Raw genomic sequence first — 27252 nt, 5'->3', positions numbered from 1 at the left:
TAGCAGTGGTAGTCGCTCAGTTGAGTCTGACTCTCGCAACTCCATAGGCTGTAGCCTATCAGGCTCCTCTGTACGTGGAGTTCTCCAGGCACGAACGCTGGAGTGGGTTGCCATTCCTTTCTCCAGGGGATCTTTCTGACCCAGGGATCAAACCTGGCTTTCCTGCATTGCAGGCAGATTCTTTACCATCTGAGCCACCAGGGAAGCCTGGTGGTATAGCAAGTTGAGTTCATCTCAGTCGTGTCCGACTCTTTGAGACCCCATGGACTGCAGCACACCAGGCCGCCCTGTCCATCACCAACTCCTGGAGTTTACTCAAACTCATGTCCATTGAGTCAGTGATGCCATCCAACCATCTCATCCTCTGTTGTCCCCTTCTCCTGCCTTCAATCTTTCCCAGCATCAGGGTCTTTTCAAATGAGTCAGTTCTTCACATCACATGGCCAAATTATTGGAGTTTCAGCTTCAGCATCAGTCCTTCCAATGAATATTCAGGACTGATTTCCTTTAGGATGGACTGGTTGGATCTCCTTGCAGTCCAACGGACTCAAGAGTCTTCAACACCACAGCTCAAAACCATCAATTCTTCGGTGCTCAGCTTTCTTTATAGTCCAACTCTCACATCCATACATGACTACTGGAAAAACTATAACCTTGACTAGACAGACCTTTGTTGGTAAAATAAAGTCTTTGCTTTTTAATATGCTGTCTAGGTTGGTCATAACTTTTTCTCCAAGGAGCAAGTGTCTTTTAATTTCATGACTGCCCTCACCATCTATAGTGATTTTGGAGCCCCAAAAATGAAGTCTGTCACTGTTTCCATTGTTTCCCCATCTGTTTGCTGTGAAGTGGTGGGACCAGATGCCATGATCTTAGTTTTCTGAATGTTGAGTTTTAAGCCAACTTTTTCACTCTCCTCTTTCACTTTCTGCCATAAGGGTGGTGTCATCTGCATATCTGAGGTAGCAAGTTAATCTTTTAAGAAAGCAACAGCTTCTCTTTCTTTCACATCCTCTTGTCTTTTAGGACTAAGGACTGAGTTGTCTCTTCCCTCTGTGCCTTTACAAAAAACGTTTTCCAAAACAAAAACAAAAACATTCCTTGAGTGTCACAGTCCCCTTTACCTTTCATAAGTTCTTTAAATTATCAGAGATTAAGATAAGTCAATCAAGAATGTTGAGAAACCTAAACTACATCAAACATTTTTTAAAATGTCAAAGTTGGCAAGATAGTTGTCATTCTATTTCTGACCCAACCTCACTAATAATAGAAAAATTCCCCTATTATCTTTTCCACAGTATTTTTTTTCCTTTTTCCCCCCCCAGTGTTTTAAAACCACTTTTAAGTTTTTGTTTTTGTTGTTAAGCTTGAGAAGAAATTGTCTTAGAGTGATGGAATTTAGAAAATACATATATTTTGAAAGTATAGTCCTCTTTGCCACTCTGTCCCACCCCATTGTTAGATAATATATTTCCATTTTCTTTTCTATTCCACAGGGAAATTTCAAAAAGATAATCATCTTTGAAGCTCTCTAATGTTGTCTTGTTATGTTGAAAGCACTTACAAGAAGGCCTTTACTTAAGAATACTTCTAGAATTTATTACTGCCTGCTTTTGAATAAGAAAACTTACATAAGTCAGGAAATATAATAATTCTTTAAAATATACTTCATAGATGTTGTTTTTCATAGTTAGTAGTTTTTATGTGTTACTTGAGAAATCTATTTTTATAACTGAAGTAGAAAAGTCTTAATTGTTTAAAGATGGATCATCTCCAAGTTAGCGAAGAATTTTTTTCTTTTAAAGGCTTTTTAAACTAAACCTCTTACTTAATGTAAAATAGTATAGAGTTTGTGTAGGAATTCATCTTCCCAATAAACAGATTGAAAGTATCCCTGCCCCCATACGAATTAGCCATTTTAAAAAGGCACCTGATTCTAATTCAACTAAACCATGACTTTCTTGGTCTTGTTTCTTGTTGCAGATACAGATACTTTTTTTTCATTTACAGATAATCTTGTTTAAAACATCCTCAGTTTATTCTTTGGGCTTCCCAGTGGTAAAAAGTCCATCTGCCAGTGCAGGAAACGCATGAGACGTAGGTTCAATACTCGAGTTGGGAAGATTCCCTGGAGGAGAAAATGGCAACCCACTCCAGTATTCTTGCTTGCCAGTCCATGGGGTCGCAATGAGTCAGACACTGGAAAACACTCACCCCCACTCACCCTCCTCCGCACCCCCTTTCTTACGTTGATAGTTTTCTTCTCTTGGCTTGAACCTTGTATGCCTGGGTCATTCGTCTCCTGCATTCTCCGTTAAGTGGATGGTTTTCCTCCATGAATGACTGTCATATGAAGTCAGTGAAGGGTAGTGTTCATTACACTTTGAGATGATAGAGCCCCCACCCTGTCATTCAGGTAGTTGAGTACAGGGACTCTTCCTTGAACTCTTCCTTCATCTTTCCATAGCTAAAGCATTTCAGCTGTTTAGTTTCTATTGTCTTTTCTACATTCCACGATAACAGTTACAAACAATATGAAAAATAGTTCACCTTGGCATTATAGTTGAATTTGGAAGAATCTTATCAAAAAAGGTAATCATACTCATTCATTAAGCACAACCACATCAGCTTTGTTTTGAAACTTTAGAAATTTCAGCTTACATTTTTCTGCTTAGCCGCTTTAGTTCCAAAAGATCTGTAATGGTTGTGTTCTCTTTAGAATGTGAGTTCCAAGAAATATGGGCTCTAGTTATTTTCTTATCATCACCTTAATTCTGAAAGGATTGCAAGGTCAGAGCAATGTCAAGATGTGACCTGCAATGGTAAACAAAAGATCAGACACTAAACAAAGGCTTGCTTGGTGTTGGAAGAACTCACTGAAACATTTATCATTCTAGTTTCTAGAAACCACGCAGAATTGTAAGCCTCAGGTGTCAAACTCCACAGCCATTCTGTGTGGTGCTGACCAACATACTTGGGTCAGCATGGGCCAGGGTGTTTGTCAGGTGTAATCAAAGAGGCAAGAGAGATTTGGGTTCAGATTAGTGACATCTGTGTACCTTAGAAGGAGCTTCCAGGATGTATAATGGACTCATTATTAATGAAAAACAACAAATCTGAAGTTGAGTTGATCTTTTGTTTAGATGAGAAGGAGTCAGCTGACATACCACAATTGAGCTGCCCAATACCAGTGTTGAAAAGAAGCCCAAGTTTAAATTTGTGATCTTCCACATTATTAGGACTCCTTGAAAATTAGGCCAGTCATCCTAGCCCACTGTTACTTTGTACACATCACACCTTATATTACATTTCTTTTTAGATTTTTCTCCAGCACGCCATAAGTTATTAAAGTATAAAAAGTCATTGGTGTGTGAATATATATTGTTTTGTTAATTACTTGAAGTTGACTATCAACCTGTTGCCCAGAACTCTTTCACTTTCTATTCACTAAGAAATTAAGGCCATACCTGCATTGGAATGTAAATATTCTGTGTTGCCAGTTAAGGTAGGGGTCCATATGCATTGAAAAATAATTTGAGCTGAGAATAGGGTTAAAAAATTAAAGGGACCTAACCAAAATAGGTAATAAGACAACTCTCCTCAGCATACAAAAGGACTGAGGAATTAATCTACAATTCAGATCTAGAATTTTCCTTAGAAAATAGATCTATACCCAGTCTAGTGTACAGATTAATGATTGAACCTGAGTTTTGGATCATAAAGCAAATGTAATTGTTCTTGAAAAAGATAAAAAAAATACCTGTTTATGACATCATAAAAATATTTCAGTGAGATAGCCAAGTAGAATCCATTGATAATACCTGTCTGTTTCCTGGGATCAATATTAAATATAAATGACTTAGTGTCATAAATGATCGCTTTTCACTGATGAGAGTGTAGATCTGTGGTTCCTGAAACATTTTCCTTAAGGTGATAGATAAATGAACAGTATAGTTTAAGATGACTATTGAGTATTGGCTCCAGAAAACTAGACTTATAAGAACTAAATTGACATAATGTTTAGATATTATGTCCAGTAGACTGATGAGATGGTAATTTGGGGAAGAGTAGAGGAATGTTTTTGTATAAAACTACAGAGTACATTCTGGTTCCATTCAACTGGAACATTTCCTTTAGGACAGTTAAGGATTATAAGGGGATAGGAACGCAAAATTATCTCAGGGTAGTATAACAATTCCTTTTCTCCTTGCTTGATATGTATCTGAAGGTTTACCTCTGTTAGTTGTGAACCTTTTTATTTGTACTACCTTTTAGTGTTATACAACCACTTTCTAAATTCCTGAGTCCAAACTTTCACTCAGTTTAATTCTTTGCCCTTTATTTTCTGTGGGATAGCAGTTCTGTGATCTACTGTGTAATCTTTCTTGAATCAGTTCATCAGAGGAAAACTTTTAATTCCCTAAACTGTTGAGACACAAACTTAACTGTAAAGATTTATTTTTGTTTTTCTTGGAAGTGGAATCCCGCTTCATATCTACTGACCTCTTACTCTGTTCCTTTACTTCTTGTCTTCTGTCCATGGGTATATTCAGGGAGGTGATTTCCAAAAAAATGTGATAGTTTTTATACTTTGGGGAAAATTAAGTGATCTTCTAATGTAGTTCTCTCATTCATAATTTCCAGAGACCCAGTGAAGTTAGCCATGGTAGGTGTCACCTCTTAAGAACTGCTAATTTGTATATTATATTTGAGGATATAATTTTAGTAGGGTCTTCTCTAGTTCCAGAAAAAGTTTAAGTGGTTTATGATAAGATTTTTTTTTAGGCCATAATTTTGCCACAAATATTGTAGCCAAGAGGTTAAACATAATTGTGTTCTTTCACCACCTTTTATAGACCTATACTTGTCTTGACCCAAGATAGGTTAACTCTAACAACCTTTTTTGGGGGGGAAAGCCAAAACTAGGAAACTATTCCCTCTGTTAACAAATGAATTTTTTCCTTCTTAGTGATTCTCTTATTTAGGGAAAAGGTCGACAGGGGTTTGGGTCATTACCTGTCTCCATATTGAACTTTTACTTATAGATTCCTTATTAGCCATATAACCATCATGAATATATAATGTTTCAGTCTATGGGTCCAGCTAAAGTTCCTCCCCAGTAGTTTGACATCCTAGGTAGATTTTAGTGGCATCTCTTAGCTTAGCGATTTAAATGTGATTAGTTTTAGTACTTTGAAGAAGGAAATGGCAACCCAATTCCAGTGTTCTTGCCTGGAAAATCCCATGGATGGGGGAGCCTGGTGGGCTGCTGTCTATGGGGTCGCACAGAGTCAGACATGACTGAAGTGACTCAGCAGCAGCAGTTTTAGTACTAATTTCAAGAACCCTAGTGTTATAAAATACTCTACTGGAGAAGTGAGGTTTTAAGAAACCTCCTCATATTCTGAAGCTTGTTCTGATCCACGACAAACATATCTTCTTTATTTCAAGATCCGCAGTCATTCAAGGAACAGATATGTGTATATATATTGGCTATTCTCTGCAGCATGCTGGATTTTAGTTCACTGACCAGGGATCAAACCTGCCTCCCTTGAATTGGGAACACAGAATCTTAAACACTGGACCACCAAGGAAGTCCCATAAGACATACACTTTAATGTGGCAGAGGCTGTAAACTGTTTACTTGATCTCTTCTTAAAGATGTTATTTACTTATTTAAAGGATTCTAATGACTTAGATACAGCTTATTTTTAAAATTTAGTCTATTTCACCATTTATATTACCCTTAAGGTGTATAGGATTGTGAAATGTTTCACTAATTTGCCCAGCATAGAAGTCAGATTTACTGCTTTTTAGTTCTCATTGCGTCTTTATGAGCAATATATCAATCCTAATAGGGGGTGGTTTGTGTAAAACATTTTGGCCAGTTTTTCAGAATTTTCTCCTTGAGAGCTTTCACAACTTTGAGTTAGTTGCCACTGGTCTTAAATCTTTCTAAAGGTACTTCATAAATAATAACTAATCGTCACGATCCTTCAAATATGTTTTGTGAGGTAAGTGTTGTGAAATAAGTGATGAACCCACCAGAATTTATGTTACATAAATGTGTTGAAGCTATCAGAAGGTGTCACTAAATCTTTGGGATTTTTTAAAATGACCTCCTTTGCATATATATATATATACTTCCTGAAAATTTATTTTCTGAAGAGAAGTTAATAACATTTACTGTTGATTGACTTAGAGATTATTCCTCATTTGTAAAGTTACTTCCTTCAGACACGACTTGTATTAGTCTTTGTTAAGCAGTGTGACAGTGTTGGTTGTGAGTTTACTTGCCATCTCATTATAGTTTTAAATTGTTACCTGTAAAAAAATTCTCTGATGACTGGTAATCATTAATAGGTGCTAACACATATCAATTTATTATTTTAAATAGAACTTAACATACTGATAATATCATTTTAAAATTTTTGCAAACTACCACTTCTCTGAAAACCTAGAGTTTGATTTGTTTGTAAATATATACTTGAACACAAAATGGACTCCTTTGCAGGGGATCCAGGGAGATGAGTCAGAAACGTAAACCATGTTCTTCTTGCTACTTGAAATTTTCGCTGTATTAGACTGACTTGTAACTTTTACTTATGCATGCTTGACTGTTTTAATTATCTTTTTTCTCCTTTTCTTAAAGATGATACTTGTTGATGCCACTGTTCTCATCCTCCTAGCAGAAGATAGTCCTACTGAGAAAATGAGCACTTTGATCATTCAGTCTTTGAACTTTAACCTTTGACTGGAAGTGACCTATAGGCAATGAAGACTGCTTCCTTTGACTGCATTTTTACTCGTGTGCATTCGGGGCGCATGTTGATCGCTGGTTGAGTCCAGGCAACTGACATGCTTTGATTAGTCATACAGTATTAATGCAGGTGTCAGGAAATGTCAAATATAATTCCATTTTTTATTTTTATTTTTTTAAGCTTTTGAAAAGTTCCAGGTCCTCATGTATTGTGCAATAACAATGACTTCCTTGGCGGTTTTGTGACGTTCATTGCCGGCAATGGACGTTGTAACAGGAAAAAATTTCACCCTTCTGCCACTCAATGATTAATGCGTGATAGGGCCTATGACATGAACTTAACGGTTAGAGTGGGATTATAAATAAAGTGAGGGATCCAGCATTACTCTGAAAGTCACCCCAACTGCTCATATTTGGATTCTATGCACTGTGAACCTAAGGTTAACAGCATGACTTAACATGCGTCTTTAAAGGACTGTAATGAAAGATCATTGCGTATTTATTGAATTGTTTATATCTGTTGTCAAATTGTTTTGACATGGACGGTTTTCAAGTAACATTGGCAGAGAGGTACAATATGTTATCCCTATGGTGAAAATAAATTCGTTTGTTGTACATAGTTCCTCAATCTCTGAAGTAAAGGTATGAGTAATATAGGGTATAAGTGGTTTAATCAAGGCTTTATTTTGGAAGTAAGAAAAATGGCAGTGATTATTAAACTGCTATAGTCCATAATTTGGGCTTATTGTTTGTACATTATCAATTTTTTCCAAATAGATGACACTCTGTTACTTCCTGCTAGCCATCAGCATGAGCCCTACTGCCTAAACACTATTTCATTTATTTATGTTTGGAAAATCCATAAACATTTTTGTTTGCAATTTTGTTTCTTTTGTTATGTTTGAAGTCAAGTTTGAATGTTATGATACTTTTAATTGAAAAACTTTTGTCAAGTTTTTTCTTGTAAATTTTCTTTACTTGTAAGTATCATCTTGTCCTACTATCCTGTACCCTAAAATAAGAAATACATTTTTGACAGAGGCTTAATGTTTTAACAAAAGAGTGTGGACATTTTTATTTTAAATTTTAGGCAAAAGTACACTATAGAACGGTATGTTTGCTTATTTGTCTCACACAGCCATACAGGTTTTTTTTTCTAGAGGGATTTGTTTTGTTCTGTTTTGTTGTTATTTAAGACTTCACTTACAGGTAGACAACATTTTTCTATAGAAAAAAAATTGTTTGAAAGGTCCAACTCTCAGTACCATGTAAGTTAATGATACTGCAACTAGGTTCTCTTTTTAAAAAGCAATTAATGTATTTTATAAATTACCTTTTCGCATATGCAAAATCTGTTTCTACTACAATGTTATTTTTACTAATGCCTGTTGTTGCACTCTATGACATATCCTACAGTGAATATATGAATCAATTTGGGCTTAAAAATGAAAGCCAGTTGGCTGAAAGGTTTGAAATATGTACCCCAGCAAAACCATCCAATCAATAATTGGCAGATAATATTTTAAAAATTGTTTTTAATCTCTGTATAGATGAAATTTTGTAGCTTTGTACATGTTGTTAATTAAGGGCATATAATTTTACACTCTAAAAGTATAATTGTTGAACTCAGGGGTGGGTAGACTTCAAAAATACGTCTGCTGTAGAAATTAACTTGAAAAAAATTTTAAACTATGGCCAGCCACCAAATTGTGGACACTGTTTATACTGCTAGTTATTAATAGCAACTACCACGGTTCAAAATTAAAAACATTTTTGTTCTGTCTTGCCTAGATGTATGTAAGTTCTCTCAGCAGTCTCTTATCAGTCCTATTAGTTGGCCAGTTTAGCTAAGACAAAAAAAATGTTTTTTGGAATGCTTTGAACTGCTCTTAGTTTTTAACTGCTTTTTAATATGAAAATTGCAGCTGTAAATGATGTATTTTTCATATTTTACATAACTGCTCTAAACTACTGACTGATTCACTTGGTCATTTTCCTGGGTGGGGTGGGGGAAATCTCTCTCCATACTGCTGGTCCTCTTACTAAAATCCTTTTATAAGGAAATGACCTGTGGCATTTATTCACCAAAGGAATTAATATACCAGGTCAAAGGATAACATTGCTATCATATAGATTAATAGGTCATATATAGTCTCAATTGAATTTTTTAATATGAATAATAATATTTTAACATACCTCTCTCTCTGCATAGAGATACCATAAAATAAATTAAGATGACGAAAAGGAAAGTAGAGGAGAACCAAATAACTCTGGTACATTTTATGGTTTAAGGGAAAGAAGACAGGACGAAATATTCTAAAACATAGATGCACCAACCATTCAGAATTTGCAGTCTGATAACACCTGCGTTACTTCCTTGAACTTTAGGAATCACTGAAAACTCATGTGCACTTAGATTTAGTTAATTTTAAATATGTTACATTATTAAAAGATGTAAAGATGTTTACCTAAGTCACTGCTCAAGAAGGGGCAATTACCGACTTTGTAATAATAAAAAGAATATTTCTCTGTAATACGTTGTTGAATAACAACCAGAATACCAAGCAAGTGTGTACATAGGAACATGCTACTTCCCTCTTGCCCGCATTCCCTCTGTGAGGCACTGTCTGCTGTAGAGCTCTACAGAATTAGACCTTCAGATTTAGACAGCATGGACTCTCTTCCTTTTTATTTATTTATTTATTTATTTTAAGGCCATTTTTCTGGTTTGCCAAATTCTGTTAAGGCAGTGATACATTCAGTTCCTTATTTTGCATGCTTAGATCACAAACTTGGTGCCCTTTCAAAAAATAAAAAGTCAAGTAGGTAATTAATGCCATAGATTTTAAAGAGAGAAATGGTTTTCAGTTTTTTAAGATAAATTTTTAAAAACAAATTTTATGGCAGTTCTCTTAAGGAATTTAAATTCCTCCTTTTTAGCCAGCAGGGAAATAAGACTTTTTTTTTTAATCCCTGGAAGAAAATGCTAAAAATAGCTTTTATATACAGTTCATCTGGAGAAAGATCTTGATCTTTATTGTTTTGACTAGGTATATAAATATTTGGTACAAAGTAATGAGAATAGTTAGCTACTTTTTTCCCTTTTGAAATTTTAACTATATGCAAAAACATATATCATTAGATTCCTGTGGTGGATAATAATTTCTTCAGATTCTAAAACAGGTATCTAGTGACTGCTTAATTGTTCCCAGGTTGCATCAAAGATAAATTGAAATGAGTAATGGTATGAAAATGGTATGTAACCACATATTACTTGTTTCTGGTAATCAAGTCTTATTTTTTAAAAAGCCTATTGTTTTTGAGAATTGAGACATTTAAAACTTGTTAAAGCTTCTTCCTAAAAATAGAAGAGAAGAGGAGGTACTGTGTGTTTAAAAAAAAATTTTTTTTTTTAATAAAGAATTCGGTGTCACTAGTTCTCAGCCTTTATGGTTACTGCTGCTTATATTTCTCCATCTCACTTTTTTTTAGTTTTTTGTACATATTTTAGCTGAATGCATAAGGTTTGTAACTTGTGTATGCACGTTTATTTTCAGAAAGAGCTGAGGCTTGACTGAATGTCCCTTTGAGGATTCTTTGCTACCAAAAGCCAGCTGCTGCACTATTCTTTTATGCTGATACCTTTGCATAATTAAGGTCTGTGAAGAAGGTGACTTTAATCCGCACCTCCTGGCTCTAGTCCTCTTTGCAGTCTTTGTTTTTATTCCTCCTTTATTTTTCTACCTTCTCATCTCACAGGTATCAGTGGATCAGTCTTCAGTGCCCCTCTGACCACTCAGTTTTTCTCCCCTATTCCCTCCCTTCTTTCCTCCCTTCCCCTTTACTCTCCCTCTCCCATTCTTGAGAATAGGAAATCCAGAGGGTTATTAAAATTATATCCAAAAAAAGTTTTAATAAAAAGACTCCATCCTACAAAAATTTCTGATAAATAATTTTAGTCCATCAGTAGATGGCTAAACTTGTTGAATAATTGCTTGATAAATACGCTGTCAGTTAGCTCTAATTTAGTTCTTAAATACTGATATTGAGGGAATTTTGTTTACTTTCTGGATGTGACTCTCTCAAAGCCTTTTTTTTTTAAGATTTTTTTTTGATATGAACCATTTTTAAAGTCTTTTTTGAATTGGTCACAATACTGCTTCTGTTTTATGTTTTTTTATTTTTTTGGCCCTGAGGCACGTGAGATCTTAGTTCCCCAACCAGGGATCGAACTCATACCACCTACATTGGAAGGTAAAGTCTTAAGCACTGAAACACCAGGGAAGTCCCTCGAAGACAAATTATTGCCCTAATGAATTAAATTACTTATTTTGATGAACATGCTTTTCCTTTTAAGTTTTTAACATTTAATGATTAAATGTTAATCATTTTTGAGAGTTGGATGGAACTATTTTTTAAAAATAATTTGTGGGAGATTTTTATCTTCTCAGCAGAATTTAAAGACAGACTTATATACACCCTTATCACTAAGGTCCATGGAATCTAAATTTGTACTTCAAACTTAGATCTCTGTCCTTCAAGTTGAAGTTCTAGTTCTGACTGTGCTCCTGATAATTTAGATTTTTTTTTTTTAATTTCATTCTCTAATGGTAGTATTGCAACTTTTATTTGGGGTTGAATCTCAAAAATTATTACATGAATATCTTTTTTATAAAAAATTTTTTGTTAGTAAAACAGTGTGATATCTGAAGCTATTTTGACTATGTGGCAGGAATGTCTGAATAGACGTCAGTACATCCTCACGTACCAGAACTCGAGTTTTGCAAGTTCAATGCAGTTGATTGGAGAAAGGAGAAGCAGTTCTTGTTCTGTTTCTTGGTATACACATCATCAGGGGTTTTGAGAAAACTGCTCCTACAATAATTCTCAGAGCTGTTTTCTCAAAGGCAAAAGTGTGGCTTCAAAACTCACAGGGCTTTGGTTTGTCAGGTGCGACTTGTCAGATTTCATGGCACATCAAATAATTGAAGAATCCTGCCTCTCTAATTAAAAACCTGAAACAGGGCAAACAAAGAATTTGGTAGATTGTTTCAGATACCTAGAAATGCAAGTCTCTTCATGGTTAACCACAGATTGTTTACATAATGCAAATTGTTTGTCAAGCTCAAGGTAACACAGTTATTTGAATAGATTATTAGGTCAGTTATCTAGTAGCCAAGAGTTAGATGCATGTTCAAGTTATAATGAATTTTTTATTTTTAGTTGGTACCATTTTTCTCTAAATATTCAGAAATACAAATTGTGCATTTTATTAATAGGAATGAAAGCTCATGCTGGAAGATTTGCATAGGGTGGATGTATATATTTTATAAAATCAAGTTGTAAAATATGTAAAGCTATTGCTTTTTAAATAGAATATAAATGTTGACAGATAAATCTATATATTATATATTTTTAAATACATGTATGAAACTTTTGTTAGTTGAATATAAACTACATTGTGTGCTTTATGGAACTCAGTAACTTTTAATAATAAAGCAGTTGTCATTGATTTCTTTTTTTGTAGACTTCAATGCTAAATTGGATAGATATTAAAACTTTTTGTAGTTTATAATAATGTGAAAAATTACATAGTAGTTCCCCTTTGCAAAAGACTGTGATCTTTAAAAGATTATGGAGATAGTAATGTGTCCATTTCCAAAATGAATACAACAGAATGAAGATAGTCACTAAAGCACTTTGTTTATTTAAAGATCATCTTTGCTTATTAGTGTAGCCTAGTATATTTGAGTGATTCTTCATGCTTCAATTAATTAAGTCCTGGTTAAAGACTGGGCATTTTCAGAAAAGATGGAAATTGAGACCAGACTTCGAGTTAATCATGAGTCTGGTGCTCCTGAACTTCAGGCTGGATATGCTGTAAAGAACTTGCAGATACTTTACCAAGTGTACAGACAGATCAACTAACTTATATAACTGAGGGGCTCCTGAAGCTCTGAAAAGAAAGAAATAAGCAGAAGGGAATATCTCCACATCTCAGATATTCCTGGCAGGAAGAAATTCAGTGTGCCCTGCTGCTAGTCTTAAGTTTTCTTTGCACAGGAGATCTGCTTGCCCAGGAACACCGTACTCCTCCACTGGGGCAGCCAGGCTACCATAAAGCTCTTTTATCTCTGCAAGCTGTTTCTACAGCCCCAAACAACTAGATGAGTAGCTGATTAGATAAATGCAAGGTTTGTCTTTGTACTTTGATGGCCCTCTCTTCCTCTTTTATAATCCTTAAAATAATTTCTACCTCTCACAGAAGGGATGACTTTTCTCCACTAGTTTAAGCTATGTGGATAAGTGGTCTTACTGAAATCCTCCCTGTATTCCATAGTACTTTTCACACTGAGGTAACACATGGCAAAATTAAACATTGACTGAATAAAAGTGTCAAATAAGGAAAGCTGAAATAAGGCAGAAAATACCTTTCATACATGTACTTGACCTTCAAGTGCTTAATGTAGGTAAATACATGTAATCATACATGATGCTAATATGGATGATTGTCCTACAGAAGAGGTATCCAGCTTAACATTAAAAATCTCTTTATCTCTACTTTCAACCTCCCAAATGTCTGTTTCTCTTTTCTGTTATAGTTAATTGCATTCCTATCCAACCTAATTATACAAATGAAGAATCTAGCACTATTTACCAGTCTTCTCTGACATTTTTCATCAAGTCCTGCTGAGCCTGTCTTTTTAAACCATCTCTGGTATTTTCTCCTTTTCTCCAGTCCCTTTGTTGACTTTTCATTACCTGGCCCTGTGTTCTCAGGCTGCTCTTCAGCCCCCTACACACCTTGTTCCATAGATAACAGCACAAAAAGACTACTGTGTTCTTTAATGTTCTTCCCTGTTGCTGGAATGTTCATTATCTCCTTTTCTACTGTCAAGGTCCACTACGAATTTAGTTATAAGGTTATCATCTTTGTCCTTCCCTTTTAGAAGGCTGTCCTACCAGCCTTCTGTCCTGAATGCTTTCCACTGGGACGATGTCTCACTTGTGTTTGTGTACCCAGCACTGTGGCACACGGTACCTATCACAAAAGCTTTTAATAAATGTTAGTTGAATTAACCTGATTGTACTTGTATTTTTATCCCAGCTTTTTCAAGGAAACATAGGCACTAGCAGTTTTTGAACAAATCTAAAGCAAACCATCATCTGTGTGAAATGTTAGAACACCCTACCTTTACTGTCCCAGACAGTTTGAAAAAATTTGCTTTAATCATGAGTCATTCTTAATTGGCTTTGTTTTTTTATAAAATGCCTTATCTTTGAGGTAAATTGCTTGAATATGTTCACAAATTAAGAATATGATTATTTTAAACAATATATCTGCGGAACTCTGAGATCATAAAAATAAGCCTAACAGTCGTTAAGGTTAAGAATGGGCATTAAGCAAATACTTAGTGATGACCTATCCTATATCAAGAAAGGTGGCAGGTAAGAAAAGTATATATCTTCCAAGGGCCTATAATAAGATAGATAATACAAAAGTGCTGAATGTGAAGGGGTACAGATAAATGGCATGCATGCATGTGTGTGCTCAGTCTTCTGTGATTCTCTGCAACCCCATGGACTGTAGCCTGTCAGGCTCCTCTGTCCATGGGATTTCCCAGGCAAGAATACTGGAGTGAGTTGCCATCTCCTTCTCCAGGGGATCTTTCTGACCCAGGGGTCAAACCTGCATCGGCACACTGATTCTTTACCACTGAGCCATCTGGGCCCACAGATAAATGGTAGTTTCTGACAATCAGAGGAACAAGTTATGTCATGGCTTGAAAAATACAAACTTTATGGATGAATTCTAGGCAAGTACAAAGGTTTCAAGTACAGAAGCTCTAGGACAGGACTTGTCTGAAAGTCAACCCAAAGGATGGTGTGGCTGGTTTAGAGACAGGAGCAGAAGCCAAAAGCCAAATGATGTAGGACTTCATGAATCAGGGTAAGACTAAAATTGATTTTTCATGGCTTCCATGGGCCTAGCAGGCAAAGTTGCCATTGTTCTCAGGGCATTTGCCAGTTAGGAGGAAATTAGGAAACTGAGCCCCTGTTTGGGCAACATCATAGGGATGTTTGCCTAGCAAAGTCCAGAACATCCCCAAATGGGTCTAAGCTACTCTGCCAACATCCCACCCATCAAAACTAACATAAAGCCAGAGCCCAGTAGAACTCCACTCCCAGAGGAAGGATCACTTGGGAAAACAGCCCTGATTCAAACTTGCACCCTGGAGTGGTTTGGGGAATGTCAGACTGGATGTATATTAAGATGAAGTCCCTGACTGGCTGTGTCCTCCCGAGGAGATCAAAAGCAATTGGAAGTTTCTCTCTGAAGAAAGCCTCAAGTTATTCCTGTATAACTTGAGTGATTCATTTCAATTCAGTGATCTGTACACAAAGATTACCTGGAAACAAGATAGCAGGGTAAAAAAGCAGAAAAAATAGACCTAGAAAGCATTTAAAGTGGGGGGGGTGGGGAGTGACACTATCTGATATGGTTTACTGCTCTGCACGCCACCCCATGTTGCTAGCTTCTCAAGAACAAGAACCTGTCTTGTTTAACTTTTTACACATTCAAATACCGAGTCTGTGCTGGGTCCCCAGGAGGTTATGATCTGGCAGGGAGGGGAGGACAGGGATGTCATAGGGTAATAATAGGATGCAGAGTGAGCATCAAAGCAGGCCCAATCATAAAATAGATAACTAATAACCTACTCAACCAGTCCCTCCTAAAGGAAATCAATCCTGAATATTCATTGGAAGGACTGTTGCTGAATCTCCAATACTGTGGCCACTTGATGCAAAGAACCGACTCACTGGAAAAGACCCTAATGCCAGGAAAGATTGAAGGCAGGAGGAGAAGGGGGTGACAGAGGATGAGATGGTTGGGTGGCATCACCGACTCAATGGACATGAGTTTGAACAAGCTCCAGGAGTTGGTGATGGACAGGGAAGCCTGGCATGCTGCAGTCCATGGGGTCGCAAAGAGTCGGACACGACTTAGCAACTGAACGACAAGAACTACTGTGTAACACAGGGACGCTACTCGAATGACGTACACAGGAAAGACTCTGAAAGAGTAGATACATGTGTATAATTGATTCACTTTGCTGTGAAACGTCAGAAACTAATATGACACTGTAAGTCCAACTATACTCCCCCAAAATAATTTTTTTTAAAAGGAATAATCAAAGCTAAGGGAGTCTGGAAAGAATTCCAGGGGAGCTGAAGAGTATTTGCATCTGAGATAAAGCATACAGCAAATACAAAAACCAAGGGTGAGAGGGAACTGTGCAGCGTGAAATTTGAATGAGGGAAAATACAAGATACAACTAAAGCTAGAACATGAAAGACCAGGTTATAGAGTTTTGATTTTATCTTATGGGCAGTAGTGACTGACAGAATCAGATTTGCACTTCAGAAAAGTTACCTTGGCCATGGGTTGGAAGAGTTACAACAAGAGGCTTAATTGTAACGCAGACGGCAGATGACCCTGATGTGAATTGATTATAAAGCATTGGCATAAATATATACATCAATGGAACACAACAGAGAGTCCAAAGGTAATTTTCAAAAGAAATGCCATGGTACTTCTAGGGGGGAAGGTTATTCTATTCAACACGTGGTACTAGTGCATTTGAAGAATCCTACCTCACACCATATACAAACATTAATCCCAAATGAATCATACACCTAAATTAAGAGTAAAAACTGAAATTTCTTTAAGAAACTGAGAAAATCTGAGATCTTGAATTTGGCAAAGACTTCTTAACTATGACACAAATCAAAAGCAATTGATTAAAAAAAGATGCTCAATGTTGCTTATTATCAGAGAGATGAAAATCAAAACTCAAGATTGATCACCCCACCGTAGTCAGAATGGCCATCAGAAAGTCTACAAGTAAAGGCTGGAGAGGGTGTGGAGAAAATGGAATCCTCCTACACTGTTGATAGGAATGTGAATTGGTACAGCCACTTTGGAGAACTGTGTGGTGGATCCTTAGAAATTTAGAACTGCCATACGATCCAGGGCATGTATCCAGAGAAAACTCTAATTCGATGGGATAATATGCATCCCAGTGTTCATAGCAGCACTGTTTGCAGTGGCCAAGACATGGAAGCAACCTAGGTGTTCATGGACTGATAGAGATGATGTGATGTATATATATATACACACATAGGGATACATGCTGCTGCTGCTAAGTCGCTTCAGTCATGTCTGACTGCGACCCCGTAGATGGCAGCCCACCAGGCTCCCCCGTCCCTGGGGTTCTCCACGCAAGAACACTGGAGTGGGTTGCCATTTCCTTCTCCAGTGCATGGACAGCAGCCTACCAGGGACTTTCCAGGCAAGAGTACTGGAGTGGGTTGCCATCACCTTCTCCGATATATATACATACATATATATATGTGTGTATACACACACACAATAGGGTGTTAACCATAAAAAAGAATGTAATAATGCCATTAGCAGCAACATGGATGGACCTAGGGATTATCATAGTAAGCCAGTCAGTCAGTCAGTTCAGTCGCTCAGTCGTGTCCGACTCTTTGCGACCCCATGAATCGCAGCACGCCAGGCCTCCCTGTCCATCACCAACTCCCGGAGTTCACTGAGACTCACGTCCATCGAGACAGTGATGCCATCCAGCCATCTCATCCTCTGTCCTCCCCTTCTCCTGCCCCCAATCCCTCCCAGCATCAGAGTCTTTGCCAATGAGTCAACTCTTCGCATGAGGTGGCCAAAGTACTGGAGTTTCAGCTTTAGCATCATTGCTTCCAAAGAAATCCCAGGGCTGATCTCCTTCAGAATGGACTGGTTGGATCTCCTTGCAGTCCAAGGGATTCTCAAGAGTCTTCTCCAACACCACAGTTCAAAAGCATCAATTCTTCGGCGCTCAGCATTCTTCGCAGTCCAACTCTCACATCCATACATGACCACAGGAAAAACCATAGCCTTGACTAGACGGACCTTTGTTGGCAAAGTAATGTCTCTGCTTTTCAATATAAGTCAGAGACAACTATCATATGATGGCACTTGTATTTAAAATATGATACAAATGGACTTATTTTCAAAATAGAAACAGACTCACTCAGACACAGAGAAGGCAATGGCAATCCACTCCAGTACTCTTGCCTGGAGAATCCCAGGGACGGGGGAGCCTGAGGGGGGGTGCCGTCTGTGGGGTCGCACGGTCAGACACAACTGAAGCGACTTAGCAGCAGCGGCACAGACAGACCTAGAAAACAAACCTAGGATTACCAAAGGGGAAAGGAGTTGGGGGTGGGATGATGCATGGATAAAGAAGATGTGGTGTATGTATATATAGACATATATATGTACACATGTATTACACACAATGAGATGCCATTCTGCCATAAAAAGATGGAAATTTGCCATTTACAACATGGATTGACTTGAAGGGTTTATGCGTAGTGAAATGGGTCAAAGGAAGACAGGTGCTGTGTGTTGTCGTATGTAGAATCCAAAGAATGACATAAAGTAATGAATATAACAGAAAGGAGTGGACTCGCAGATACAGAGAACAAACTCCATTACCAGTGGGGAGACGGAAGAGGAAGGGGGACAAGATGTGGATAGGGGATTAAGAGATGCAAACTACTATGTATAAAATAAGCTACGAATTGTATAGCACAGGGAATATAGCCAGTATTTTTAATAACTATAAATGGAGTATGAGCTTTAAAAACTGAATTATTGTTTTGTATACCTGAAACTTACATGCTGTTGGTAAATCAGCTAAACTTCAATTAAAAAAAAATAAACCAGGGATTTCTGGGGCAGTTCAGTGATGAGGACTGTGTGCTTCCACTTCAGGAAGCATGGGTTCAAGCCCTGGTTGGGGAACAAAGATCCTGCATAACATGCGGACAAAAAAGAAATCAGATACCTGTTTGATACCTATAGATACCTGGAGAATATAGAGTGGTGAGAAGAGGTGTGAATAAACTTATGGAGGTGATGGATATGTTCTTTTTCTTATCTTGATTTCACAGGTGTGCATATACGTGTGTGTGTATATATATGTATATACGCCTATTTATAAACTCATTACATTGTACATTTTAAATATTTGTAGTTTATTGAACACCTTACCTCAATTAAACAGAATTAGTAAGCTTTCAGTAATAAAAAACTAAGAATGAAAATGGTCTGAAATAGGTATGAGAACATGAACAAATTTAACTGTCATCAACTTGCTCAAAAATCACAGCTTAAAAGTGATGGAGCTGGAATTTAAATCTGAATCTGACACCACTCCCTGCCACCAGAGGAGGAAATGGCAACTCATTCCAATATTCTTGCCTGGAGAATGCAATGGACAGAGGAGTCTGGTGGGCTACAGTCCATGGGGTCGCGAAAGAGTCAGACACAACTCAGCAACTAAACAACAATAACAACCAGAATTGATCTCACTACTTCAAATAAGAGAATGGAATTTACTCTCCGGTTTAGGTCAAAGATTTTTCAAGCTGTTTCTCACAGCTCTAGGAATTCCTTGGAATTACCTCAGGGAAATATTTGAGTATGTTTCACATTGATGGTCTGTATATGTTTGCATTAGGAGAAAGGGTTTGCTGTTTAGAACAAGTTAGAGAAGCACTGGTTTAGACACTCCTTTTAATAATACCTGTGGTTGAATTCACTTTTTCCAGCAGCCACATCACACTTGATTTTGATTGGTGAAGCTGTATTTTTCATGTTGCTTATATCTGTGTAGGGTTTTTTTTCCCCCTTAATTGTATTGTTTTGTCCCCAGTAAAGTTCATTACTTATTTGAGGAAGCTTCCACCTTGATTGGGCTTCCCTGGTAGCACAGCGATTAAGAATCCACCTGCCAATGCAAGAGACGCAGGTTCGATCTCTGGGTTGGGAAGATGCACTCCAGTTTTCTTGCCTGGAAAATCCCATGGACAGAGGAGCTGGGTGGTCTGCAGCCCATGGGGTCAAAAAGAGTCGGACACGACTTAGCAACTAAACAACAACAACAAAGTGTGTTACTTATTCGTGTCTTTTCACCTTTAGTCCTGCTGTGTGTTTTTTTGTTTGTTTGTTGAGCCTTGTGTTTTTTTGTTTGCTTTTTTCCCATCTTGTACCATATTCTCTCTCCTTCCTTTTCAATATCACCTCAGAGCCTCTGTTCTACATCTTTCCCATGTTTAAAACAAGCAAAGGACAGCAGGCTACAGTATCTGTAGCCCAGTGTGTTATTTAACCTACTAATGCTTTTCCGTCACACATTAAACTATCACCTCTCAGGCCATATTTCTGTATAGTTTTATCAAAGAAAGGAGATGCTGATTTTCTGGTGCAACTTGTTTTTGGTGAGCTTCTGCTGGTTCCAAATGGTCATTCCTTTGGTTTCTATTTGAATAAGTAAATTCTATGTATTGTTATGTAATTTTTAATCTGCTGAAATGTACATTTTCACTCTAAAAATATCTCAGAGTGACCAAACAGTGATGGTGTCAGTGAGGGCGCACCGCTCCCATCTCCCTTCCTGAAGTAACTTGCTGGTCAGCTGCAGACAGTGTACTTAGCTGGTACCTACCCCTAACTGAAGCCCTTCAGGGATAATCTGCCTTGGTTTTAGAACCAAAGTCAGCCTTTTTTGAAGCGTACATGCATGCTAAATCACTTCAGTCATGTCTGACTCTTTGCAACCCTATGAATTTCAGGCAGGAATACTGGAGTGGGTTGCCATGCTCTCCTCCAGGGGATCTTCCCCACCCAAGGATCGAACCCTTGTCTCTTACATCTCCTGCATTGGCAAACGGGTTCTTTACCACTAGTGTCAACTGGGAAGCCCCTTTCCCAACTATCTCCCAGCCAGTAACTAAGCTTGTGGGGGCCTGGCCCCTTCAGCCCAATGTGGGACCTTCTCCAAACAGGTAATACTTGCTCTAGATCTTCCCTTTAGGGGAGATCTGCATCTGCATCTCTCCATACCCAAATTTGCTATCTCCCCTTGTTCCCGTCACAGGTTTCATATTTGCATCGTAGTTTGGTTTTCCCAGCCTCATCCGACTTTTGTCTTCCACAAACTACACGACAAACCTCCCATGCTCCTAAATCAGTGTCCGCTTCCTCAACAACCCGAATCAGCACAGTTCGCACTGGGTGTTGTCGAAAAGATGATAAGACGGAGTTTTGAGACCTCATCGCTCACTGTCAGCCTGACAGGTGATGCCTGGGAATAACGTTCCATTGGAGGCCGTCTTGGACAGTACAGTGGTTCGTGCCTTTGGAAACTATGAGAGAACAATGGAATTGGCTGGCTTCTTAATTTTGTTGACCACTGATGGCCTGTTTGGGCCCCTATAGCTAAATCCCATTGATGAGTGGCCGAAACAACAGGAAATGATTTCTCACAGTGTTGGAGGCCGGGAACTCCAAGATCAAGGTGTTGGCAAAGTATCTGAAGCCTTTTCTGATAGGCAGCTGCCATCTCTGCCCCCGTGACCTCTTCCTGCACTCACAGAGAGACATAAGAAGTGACACACTGTTCTCTTCGTTGTTGCGATCCCATGGATGATAGCCCACCAGGGTCCTCTGTCCAGTCCACGGCTAGGCAAGAACACTGGAGTGGGTAGCCATTCCCTTCTCCAGGGGATCTTCCCAACCCAGGGGTCAAATCTGCCTTTCTGCATCAGGCATATTCTTTACGCCTGAGCCTCCTCGGAAGCCTCCAAAACCTAATTATTTCTGTACCCAACACTAGCACTTTGGGATTTAGGACTTTAACATATGAATTGGGGATTGGGTGAGAAGGGGAACACAGTTCGGTTTGTAGCACCCCTAATAGAAAGATAATGCAAAATTGAGGGCAGTTAACGCACAATGGAAAAATGTGTCTGAACACCAGAGGGCCTCTTTGTTAACTGCGAAGGACGATCTTATTTCCTGCAGTGGGAGAGAAGGAAAAGCTGGAGACCAAAGTTCAAAAGTAAAATAGCCTTCAGTTTCAAGGATATTTGAATGCTCAGCTGAGAGAGGTTTCCTATGCCAGGGTCAAAGCCCCAGCTGGAATAGTTTGAGACTTTGACACTTGGGATGGAGACATCTGGGTGGGTAACTCCAAATATTTTGGCTCCCTTGACCTCTGTGAAATTTTAGAGCCTGTAGAGGTGGCCTGACCCTCCCAATAAAGAGCGAAAATGCTGGGAATTCCCTGGCGACCCAGTGGTTAGGACTGGGTACTTTCGCCTCAGGGCCTGGCCAAAAAAAAAAGAGCTAAAATGCTTTCCCATGTGTAAGTCTAAGGTACAGCAGAACCTTCCTGAAATGTGCTGCAGAAATGGAAAGAAAGAATTACATATTTTTTAAATTTAAGTTTTCCCAGCGTTTGTGATGTAATTGACATACAACTGTATTAATTTCAAGTGTACAGTGTGGACTTCCTGGTGGCCCAGTGCTTAAGACTCCTCACTTCCACTGCAGGGGGTCTGGCTCTGATCTCTGGTCAACGAACTGAGACCCTGCCTGCCGCACGGTGTGGCCAAATAAATAAATATGCAATATGGTGATTTTATATATTTACATATTGTGAAATTATTACTTCAGTGTGGTCAGTTAATACTTCCATCACCTTACATAGCTACCATTTCTTTTTTGTAATGAACACATTTAAGATGTACTTTCTTAGCAACTTTTAAGTTTATAATATGTTTTGGGGTTTTTGTTTTTGGTTTTGGTTTTCTTTTAGCCTCAACACACAGCTTATGGAATCTTAGTTCCCCAACCAGGGACTGAACCTAGGCCACAGCACTGAAAACCTGGAATTCTGAACACTAGGCCACCCGGGAATTCCCTATTATACGGTATTATTACAATGTTGTACAGTTGCTCAGTCGTGTCCGACTCTTTGAGACCCTGTGAACTGCAGCACGCCAGGCTTCCCTGTCCTTCACCATCTCCCAGAGTTTGCTCAAACTCATGTTCATTGAGTCAGTGATGCGATCCAACCATCTCATCCTCTGTCGTCCCCTTCTCCTCCTACCTCACTGTATATTAGGCCCTCAGAACTTTTTCTGTGGTGCTGGAAAAGACTCTTGAGAGTCCCTTGGACAGCAAGGAGATCAAACCAGTAAATCCTAAAGGAAATCAACCCTGAATATTCACTTGGAAGAACTGATGCTGAAGCTGAAGCTCCAGTAGTTTAGCTACCTGATGTGAAGAGCCAACTCACTGGAAAAGACCCTGATGCTGGGAAAGATTGAAGGCAGGAGGAGAAGGGGGCAACAGAGGATGAGGTTGCTGGATGGCATCACTGACTCAATGGACATGAGTTTGAGCAAACTCTGGGAGTTAGTGATGGACAGGGAAGCCTGGTGGGCAGCAATTCATGGGGTCACAAAGAGTTGAACACATTGAGCGACTGAACAATAACAACAACAATTTATTCATCTTACTGGAAGTTTGCACTCTTTGATCAACATCTCCCCATTTCCCCCACCTCCAGCCCCTAGTAACCACTCATTTTCTACTCTCTGTTTCTATCAGAAAGAAAGCAGGACCAATTTAAAGAAAGTAAAGAACAGAAAAGAATGGAGAGAACTAAATGCGTGTGTGCTAAGTCTCTTCAGTCTTGTCTGACTCTTTTGTGATCCCATGGACTGTAGCTTGCCAGGATCCTCAGTCCATGGGATTCTCCAGACAAGAATACTGGAGTGGGTTGCTGTGCCCTCCTGCAGGGGATCTTTCTGACACAGGGATTGAACCCACGTCTCTTATGTCTCCTGTATCGGCAGGCAGGGTCTTTACCACTGAGCCACCATGGGTTTGAAATGTATGAAGTAACAGTTTCCCAAACGTGGGCTATCAGCCAAGGAAGGACAGTGCTCCTGAGAGAAAGGAAGCAGCTGTGGTGAACCCTACATGTAGCACAGCTTCCTGCCTGGAGAGGGTCTTCCAGGCTGCCTTGTGGGCAGGGGAGCTCGGTGGAGCCCCATCACCTCCTCTGTGAGGAGACAAAGCTGGAAGGCAAGGGGGGCCCAGCATAACTAGCATTGTCAGGTTCAAGCGCTGAGAAACAGGAGCAATGTGCAGAGAGTTCCAGCGTGGAACAGCGAGTTCCAGGTTGCAGGTGGCAGCCAGCAAGTCCTCAGCCTGTGAGAAAACCACATCTGAGTCTGAGAAAAGAACTGCGCCGAAAAAGGGCAACCCTAAGAGACGCCAAAGGGCCGAGAAGAGTTTGTATTCTCCCCAGCCAGAGAGGGGAACCCTGTAATATCTGGGACATAGCATGAAATATTCAGGAGAACATTGCCTAAGTAGTAAGGAAAAATGGATTCCCAACTCTGCTCCCACCACAAAAAACCCAAAGGCAAGTATCAAAAAGGACTAAACTCTTTCCAGGCAACTCAACTGCATCACAGAACAAAGCTCTAGAATATTTCTAGGACTGTATCTGTGTATTCTCATTTCCATGTTGCTGGAATTAACATCTGTTGCTCAGTCTTCCATGGTCTTTCTTCTAGTCACAAAGCTGAACAGATTCTCATGAGCTCATGGATGCTGGCCAGTGACAGAAGAGATCGTGTTTTATATCTTTGTTTCTTTAAGAAAGAACTATAACTTCATTCACTAGAGCAGTGCGTGTGCTTATTTGCTCAATTGTGTCCGACTCTGACCACATGGATGGTAGCCCGTCAGGCTCCTCTGTCCATGGAATTCTCCAGGCAAGAACACTGGAGTTGGTTGCCATTTCCTTCTCCAGGGTATCCTCCAAACCCAGAGATTGAACCTGGATCTCCTGCATTGCAGGCGGTTTCTTTACCGTCTGAGCCACCAGGGAAGCCCATATAGCATTGCTGAGTGTTAAATCAATTCAACTCAATCTTCTTCCAGTGAGATTTGGAATGGAGCCAGAATTCATACTTTAGGGGAATAAAGCTCTCCTAGATGAATCTGAGGCACAGCCAGGTTTCAGGATGACTGGTTTAACTCACTTCCAAGTTTCTTAGGTTACGAGCAATGTTATTTCTCTTTCTTTTCCAGGAGGACGGAAGACAAATTTTGCTGTAATTTAGTATCAGGAGTGTAAATACTTGTCTGGGAGAATAACACAGCAAGGGAACAACAACAAAATGTACAAACTGTAATTCTATTGCAGAAACAGAGGAAGATATATAAACTGCTAACCAAATATTAAGAGGAAAACACTTCCTGTTGGGCTTCCCAGGTGACGAGGTGGTAAAGAATCCCCTGCTGAGGCAGGAGATGCAGGTTTGATCCCTGGGTTGGAAAGATGCCCGAGAGTAGGAAATGGCAACCCACTCCAGTTGCCTGGAAAATTCCATGGACAGCCTGGTGGGCTACAGTCCATGGGATCGTAAAGCGTTGGACATGACTGAGCACACATGCGTACTTCCTGTTTAAAATAAATACGGGATTTTAGTGGAGAGAATTGTTTTAAGACCAGTGACAAACTCTCCAGTCATCAGAAAGAAATCAGATTATGTTTACACTTCATCTTAGCCAAAAGGCCAAGAAGTGTTCAGATTATTTTTAATGTTCATAAACATCCTTCCCATTTCTCCGTATTTCAAGCTGAACCTGGGCTTTGTATTAGGGCTATTTTTGTTTTCAAGCAAAACTAGCTTTAGCTAAAAGAGATTAGTGGATTGATAAAACCAGAGTCAAAAGTGGCACTAGCTTCAGAAAAGCTGGAAACAGGACTCACAGGAGGTAGTCAGGGCTCTGTCTCCCTCTCCCAGCTCTACTTAGCTTTATTCTACAAATTCTCCCCAAATGGTGAGGAAGAGGATCACTGACAGCTATACTTTCCAGCCTCGCACCTCCAAGAAAACTAGTGTCTCTTTCCAGTATTGGTAAAGCTGTCTTAGAGTGGACTCTCCTTAAACTTTTTTTTATCCTATGTCTGCAACACCCCTCAGTCATCACTGAGCCTGAGGGTACCGGGAACTTTGGCAGGTATGAGTCTCATGGTTTTCCCTGTGGGACTGAGTTTACAGCTACATCAGGACCACATGCAGTTGGGGAGGAGTTTCCCAACACAACAAGAATGAGGTTGGGGAATTCTAATGGACAGAGAATCTGCCTACCAACGCAGGAGATGCGGGAGACATGGTTCTGTCCCTGGGTTGGGAAGATCCCAAGGAGGAAGAAATGGCAACCCATCCCAGTATTCTTGGAGAATCCCATGGATACAGGAGCCTGGGGGCTACATTCCATGGAGTTGCAAAGAGTCAGACACAACTTAGTGACTGAACAACAACAGCAACAACAATTTATTGGCCCTTTCATGGCTGGGTGACATCAGCCAAGTTATTTAAACCTCTGTACCTGGGGTTTTTTGTTTCCAAATACTAAGAAGGGATAGTAATGACTTCAGAGCATTGTTGTAACACTTAAATGAGCTATTACATTAAAGTGCTTAAATAGTAAATTGTCTATAAATGCCAGTCAATAAGAATTTAACCTGCTCCTTCCTCAATTAAGATGCTTTAAATAATTCTCATTCAATTTTACAGTATTCTAAGTTTTGGTATTTTAACTTTACTGTAATCATGGTGTATTAATTTCCTGTGGCTATTGTAACAAATTATCACAGACTTGGTGACTTAAAACAACAGAAATTTATTATCTCACAGTTCTGAAGTCAGAAGTCCAAAACCAAGATGACAGCAGGACCATTCTACTCTGGAAGCCCCAGACAAGAATGCTTCCTTGTCTCTTCCACCTCCTGGAGGGTGGGGGCAGGTATTCCTTCACTTCTGTATACTAGGCTTCCCTAGAGCCTCAGATGGTAAAGAATCCCCCTGCAGTACAGGAGACCCGGGTTCTATCCCTGAGTCAGGAAGGTCCCCTGGAGAAGGGATTCGCTACCCACTCCAGTATTCTTGCCTGGAGAATCTCATGGACAGAGGAGCCTGGCTGGCTACGGGTTCACAGAGTCAGAGTCGGACACAACTGAAGCCATTTAGCACCCACTGTCTAAGAGACAGGACAAAATAGTCTATCAGCTGTGCTGGAATTTGCTTTCATTCCCCTTCCCTACACCTTCCCTCTCTCCCTTCTCCCTGCCGAATTCCTATTTTCTTTCCTTTCTTTTCAAGTTCTTTGTCTACTTGCTTATTATCTGTCATTGTTTTCTTCCCACGTGGAACATAATTGGTCCTTTGTACATGATTTTCAAATAAATCATGAGTGAATGTATGAATGAACTAAGGTAAAAATTTCCCCCTTTATGTCCCTTTTCTTTCCTAACCTTTTCTTTCTCTTTTTCTTAACCTTTCTCTTTCTTTTCTTAACCTTTCCCTTAAGGTTAATGAGTATAAAGTCTAGCCCCTATCTTTTTTTTTTTTGGTTGCACTATGCAAATTATGGAATCTTAGTTCCCTGACCAGGATTGGAACCCGTGTTCTCTGCAGTAGAAGTGAGGCATTCTAACCACTGGACTACCAGGGAAGTCCCTAGATATTTTCTACCCTTTGCTATG

The 27252-nt window shown here is 39.2% G+C and overlaps 1 protein-coding gene across 1 annotated transcript in view; it reads left to right on the top strand.

Annotated features, from left to right (window-relative positions):
• The window catches only part of UBE2W (ubiquitin conjugating enzyme E2 W), a 67746-nt gene extending 53906 nt beyond the window's left edge, over nucleotides 1-13840 (top strand). Inside the window, exon 6 of the mRNA XM_027561201.1 lies at nucleotides 6653-13840. Coding sequence (XP_027417002.1) covers nucleotides 6653-6666 — 14 coding nt within the window. The 3' untranslated portion in view covers nucleotides 6667-13840. The remainder of the gene's footprint in view (nucleotides 1-6652) is intronic.
• Nucleotides 13841-27252: the final 13412 nt, after the last annotated feature.

This window comes from Bos indicus x Bos taurus, chromosome 14 (assembly GCF_003369695.1).
Source record: "Bos indicus x Bos taurus breed Angus x Brahman F1 hybrid chromosome 14, Bos_hybrid_MaternalHap_v2.0, whole genome shotgun sequence".
Taxonomy (NCBI): Eukaryota; Metazoa; Chordata; class Mammalia; order Artiodactyla; family Bovidae; genus Bos; species Bos indicus x Bos taurus.
This window is presented reverse-complemented; position numbering and strand designations above follow the sequence as displayed.